Raw genomic sequence first — 5,757 nt, forward strand, 5'->3', positions numbered from 1 at the left:
TCCATAGGTAAAACGTCTTTTCTTCATTCTATTAAGTTTTCCATTTGTCTTTTCCTATCAAGTGTATTATACTTTTGTTCCTCACCATTGCAAGATTGTTCTCACCTCATAAAGATTAACTCTTCTTGCTGAATGATAATGACACAAATTAAAATGACAATAAACACAAATAATAAAAACAATGTAAGTGGATATTGATTTAATTTGATACGTTGTATTGGTTTTATTAAAAACCCACACCATAAACAAGATTCTATTTCACAATTTTGGTGTCATTTTTAATGACAAAGTGTTTTAAGTCTTAAACAAAAATCAGCAAAAACAAATGACTAAATAGAATAAACAAGAATAATATTCTTTCATTTTAAATAATAAAAGCTTCTATTCAAATCGTTGTATTGAGCATTTATAGGATTTTAGTATCAAATTGAATAATGAATAATAAAGTCTGATGATAGTCTTGAAAGTATTTTAGCAATTTCATTAATTTTTTGGTAGTGATAAACCTCACTTCTTTGTTGATGAGTTAAGAACGACATGTTATCAAAGGATGTGACAAGCCATTTTGTGTTTTGTTGTTTATTCTTTTCTTCAGTTTTCTACGGTAAGAAAGAACAAGAAAGTCATAAAAGACGGATGACGAAATAAGAAGAATAAGATGGTTTGAATAAAGTGTTTATAGGGAGAGTCAAGTGCACAAAAATACCGGAGAAGAAGTGAGAGGTAAAAAATGATGGATATGAAGAAAGAAGGTTATCAACGGAAAAAGATGAGTAGAAGAGAAATAATTAAGGAGTAAAACAAGAAAAATATAAAAACAGAGAAGAAATAAATCAAAAAAACACAAAACTAAGAAAAGAAATATGGAAGAAGGAATTGATAATCCCACAATTAATGATATTGACAATCCAATAGAAGAAGAAAAAGGAATTGAATATATTTTGTTAATGGTAATATTACTATTTGGGAATGGAATGACAATATTTTGTTTATGTAAAATGATACATAAAGCGAGAAAACAAGAAATAGAGAATTATAAGAATATTCTAGGACATATATTTTATAAACCAAAACATGCGATCATATTAATGATAATCAATTCAATTGGAATAGGAATATATTTTTGCCATTGTAGTTTAATTCTTAGTGAAATACTTGAAATAAAAACAGTTGAAAGAATAAGAAGAATAATAATAATAACAGAAATTATTTGTTCAGGAATTATCTCAATCATAATAGGGAAATTAACAAAACAATGGAAAATAAAACATATCAAAACAATAGGAATATCAGGTATTAGTCAAATAGTAATAATAATAGTAATATTGAATGAAATAAACATAATAAGTATTGGAATGATAATTTTGATGATTAGTATGATGACAATAATTGGATATTATATTGGAAATCAAATAAAAGAAACAAAACAGAGTTTGATTCCAAGACCAATTCAACAACAAACATTTATTCATTCAAACTATTTTAAAGCAATAGTTTGTGGAATTATTATCTATTTTATAAAGTTATGGACAATTCAAGAGAATCAAGGTAAAACAATTATGATGAAAACAAATAATTCAGGAAAACAAGGAATAATAATAATCAATAATATACTAAGTAATCTGTTGATGATATTAATAACATGGATAAGAATATTTTCTCAATTACAAATAGAAGTTTGAATTGATTTGAATAAAAATAAAAGAAAATAAGAAATAACCATTCAATAGAATTATCAATGGAGTTGGTCAAGTTGGCTCATAGGAGGAAGTTGTGGAATACTTTTAGGTCTAAGTGATAATATGATATACAATTTAAAAGATAAAGAAGAGGATATTGAAGAAATTATAGAAACAATAATGGTTATTGGAATACATGAAGATAAAAGAAGTATAAAGAATCTAATATGGAAGCCAATAGCATATTCCTTAATGAATGGATGTATTTCATATTTTGCATCATTTTTATTTGCAATTATAATATTTAAGTTCAATAAATTAAATGAAGAAGAAGAAGAGGATAGTCATAATCATTTAAATTGAAATGTTATTTTAGAATTACAAAGATGTTTTAGATAAAATAAACAAAATCCCACTTAAATACTAAAAAAAAAAGATTATAAAAATTGAGTTAATTCAAAATGAGTGTTTGTATAAGGACTATCTTCCTTAGTAAATCTCTCATCATACCATATTTCATTTAATCCATTTCCAAATAACACTCTATTTTCTTGTTTTCTCAACAAATTTATAGTACTAAAAGGTGCAAATAATTCATTCAAACACATTTCACAATAGCCAGGCAAATAAAAATTACTAAGATTATTAATTCCATTGTTACCAGTAGAAGGAAAATTATAATTTAATAATGCCTCAAGTTTATTTCTTTCTTCAATAAAAGATGTTGTTAAATCAGGTTCATTAGAATATTGTGTTACAAAAACAATAAAAAACACTATAATTCCTGTAGTAATGAAATTTTTGAATGGACTTAAAAAAGATAATATCCCTGATCCATCAATTTCAATATTTTCTATTCCAATTCCATTGAAATTTAGAATTAACATAATCATTAACCCACCAATAAGTATAAATTTAATATTTTTCACAATGATTTTTTTATATTTAACACTTCTTTTTCTATCTATAATATTTTTTGCATGTTTAAGTGCTTTGTTAAGATGATATTTTTGACTATGATTAAATTCAACTTGATGTAAAAATTTAATTCCTCCATATGACCATGTATTATTAAGAATTATAGAAAAGTCTTGTAAAATAAATTCAATAATATTAAAAATAATGTTAAAGATACTTCCTATAAAACTAATAATCATTTTATTATTGAAATTGATTATTAATTTTCTTTTAAATGTTTCAATAAATATAAATCTCATTTCTTCATATTCTTTTAAATATAAATAATGTTCATAACTAAATTTATTTGGTGTTGTTGTATTAATTGGTGTTGTTAAAAATATTTCTTTTGTTGTTTTATTTAAAACATTATTTAAATATTTAATAAAATATTTTGTTTGACAGACTTTTTGAATAGATTGAATTCTTATATTGTCTTGTTCTGTTTCTTTAAATACTTTTCTAAGAATAGTAGATATAACATCATCTCTAAATGATATCTTTTGTAGAATTCGTTGTTCTATTTCTTTTTCACTTATCTCTATTTCTCCATTAAAAATATCTATTTCATTCCGAATTTTTTTCCCTTCTTCTGTATTAAGTTGATAACAAATCCCTTTTTTATTATTTGAATCATCCCACTCTGTATTATTGAATATTTCTTGACTTTCTTTTTGATTACAAAAATCCCTTGTTGATTTATATTTTTTAATTATTTTAATAATCCCAATACAATACTTAATATTCATAATTACAACCATTATTCCATTAATACTAAATATTAACCATCTCCACCATGTTTCAATAATTATTTTCTCACTTTTATTAAAAAAATTAAAATTATAAAAACAAATTACACTAACTATAATTGCAATAATTGAAATACGTATTATATTGCTGATTTCTTTCATAATCATATACACCATTCCATTCCCTTCCCAAAGTTTATATATATTTTCTATTTTAATTTTCTTTTGATTTTGACCTCTTCGTTTTCCATATTTTCTTTCTCTTACTTCTATCATTTCACTTTCTTCCATTTGTTTTGTTCTTGTCTTTCTTAGTTCTCTTTTTAATTCTTTCATCCCGAATCAATCCAAGATTTCTTTTTTCTTCCTTATTCTACCATTACTTTCCCAACTCCAAGAGATGCTTTTTCTTCTTTTCCAAATCCTATTGGAAATTTAATAAAATGTCCTTTAATGTCTTTTAGTTCCTTTTTATCACCTATTAATGGTGGATAAAGATGTTTTTTACAGTCAACAAATTTAGGATATTTATTAGATGGAAAGTACTCAAAGAGTCGTTCATAAACTTTTGTGTTTTTCTCACTAATAGGACAAATGACTTTCTCAATACTTTTAATAGGATCTTCAACCATTTTAATTTGAGACTCTTCTAGATTTAAATGTTCTGCCCAAATTCTACTTCTAAGATTTAATGCAAATTCATTAACAAATTTTCTTTCTCCATTGATTGAAATTTGAATTTTATTGGAATCAACAATAATTGCTCCAATTTCACTGTCTCTTTCTCCTATAAGTGATCTATCATTAATATTAGCACTTCCAATAAAAACATATTGATCATCAACAATAATACATTTACTATGAACATAAATTGGTGACCCAACAATTACTTCTTTTCCTTCTTGTTTCTTTTTTCCAAATGTATAAAGTGTTAATATTTTAAGATATTCCTCTATATCTTTAATCCCTTCTTTTTTCATTCTTTGAATTAAACTTAATTTCCCACTTATGATTGTTTTTCTAAATAATTCCATAATAGATTTAACAATGATTGATTCTAATTCTCCTTCACTCCATAGTGGAACTACAATAATTACTTTAAACTTTTCTTTCTTTCTATATGCTTCAATTATTTTATTCCCAATTATGAAACTTATTAAATTCCATATTCTTTTACTTCCATAATTGGAAATAAAAAATTGTTCTTCAATATAAATATAATGTTCAGCTCGTTCAATAATTCTAACTATTCCTTCATAACATCCTCTTTCAACTTTATATCTCCCTCCTGCTTCTTTTGAATTAGATCTAACTATTTGAACTGACATCGTCCCAATTATTTCCTTTCTTCCTTCTTTTTGTTTTATTATTCTTTCTTCTACTTTACATATTTTATTCCATTTCTCTATAAAATTCCTTTCTATGTCATTAACTGCTTCTCCTTCTATTTTACAATGAATGTCATGCCATGGTAATCGGATCTTTTCTTGCTTTTCTTCTTTATTTATCATTGTATTATAACATTCTTCTTTAAATATTTCTTCTCCTTTCTCTTTAATGTCGGCTTCTATAAAATGTCTTCTTGTATCCCACCTTCCTTGTGCTAAATCAATCCCTCCTAAAAATCCAATTTTATGATCAACAATTACTGTTTTCTCATGTTGACTATATCCCATCATCCATTTATGACAATAACACTCTATCTTCTCTTTTTCTTCTAAGATATTTCTCTTTTTTTCTCCTTTGACAACATCCATAAAAAATGGTGACTCATATATTATTATTTTAATACTAACTCCTTCTTCTCCTTTCTTCTCAAGTATTTCTTTTAATGTCTTTCCTTTTAGCCAATGGACTCCTCTTCTTATTAAAATTATCTCAGGATCTATTCTCCAATCTGTTATATATATACTCTCTTTCGCTTGGTCTATACTCTCCCCTATCTCTTTCATCGCTTCTTCTCCATCTATAAGTCCTTTAACTCGATTCCCATTCCTTGGCATACAAAAAACTGGCTTTTCTCTTACAAACACTCCTTTACTCCCTTTTTCTTCTATCTTCCTTACTATCTTTTCGTCTTGTTTCTTGTGAAACACTCGAACTATTAATTTTTTCATCTCTCCAATCCTCTTTCTCTTCCTCTTCTTTTATTTCCTTTGTCTTTTCTTCTCATCTTCTCTCTTTCTTACTCTTTCACTTCTTCTTTCTAATTCATGTATTTAATCCCCCCAACTCTTCACTTTCTATCCTTTTATTACTTATTTCTTCTTTTCAATCATCCTCTTCTTTTATTTTTTTTTTTAATACTCCTTTTCTTCTCATCATATTATTTCTTTATCTCCTTTCTCCAATTCTTTTCATCTTTTTTCTTT

General features: G+C 25.3%; 3 protein-coding genes across 3 annotated transcripts; 1 reads left to right on the forward strand and 2 right to left on the reverse strand.

Annotated features, from left to right (window-relative positions):
- Positions 1 to 863: 863 nt before the first annotated feature.
- ENU1_018550 (hypothetical protein) lies at positions 864 to 1,682 on the forward strand (the record flags this gene model as incomplete). The annotated part of the gene is made up of 1 exon (XM_008856925.1): positions 864 to 1,682. One exon carries the CDS (start codon positions 864 to 866, stop codon positions 1,680 to 1,682), a length of 819 nt encoding a protein of 272 aa, XP_008855147.1.
- Positions 1,683 to 2,116: 434 nt separating this feature from the next.
- ENU1_018560 (hypothetical protein) lies at positions 2,117 to 3,721 on the reverse strand (the record flags this gene model as incomplete). The annotated part of the gene is made up of 1 exon (XM_008856926.1): positions 2,117 to 3,721. The coding sequence occupies one exon, from the start codon at positions 3,719 to 3,721 to the stop codon at positions 2,117 to 2,119; it is 1,605 nt and encodes a 534-aa protein (XP_008855148.1).
- Positions 3,722 to 3,753: 32 nt separating this feature from the next.
- On the reverse strand, positions 3,754 to 5,502 carry ENU1_018570 (phospholipase D, putative; the record flags this gene model as incomplete). The annotated part of the gene is made up of 1 exon (XM_008856927.1): positions 3,754 to 5,502. One exon carries the CDS (start codon positions 5,500 to 5,502, stop codon positions 3,754 to 3,756), a length of 1,749 nt encoding a protein of 582 aa, XP_008855149.1.
- Between the last annotated feature and the right edge of the window lie 255 nt (positions 5,503 to 5,757).

This window comes from Entamoeba nuttalli (assembly GCF_000257125.1).
Source record: "Entamoeba nuttalli P19 unplaced genomic scaffold asmbl_2312, whole genome shotgun sequence".
Classification (NCBI taxonomy): Eukaryota; Evosea; order Mastigamoebida; family Endamoebidae; genus Entamoeba; species Entamoeba nuttalli.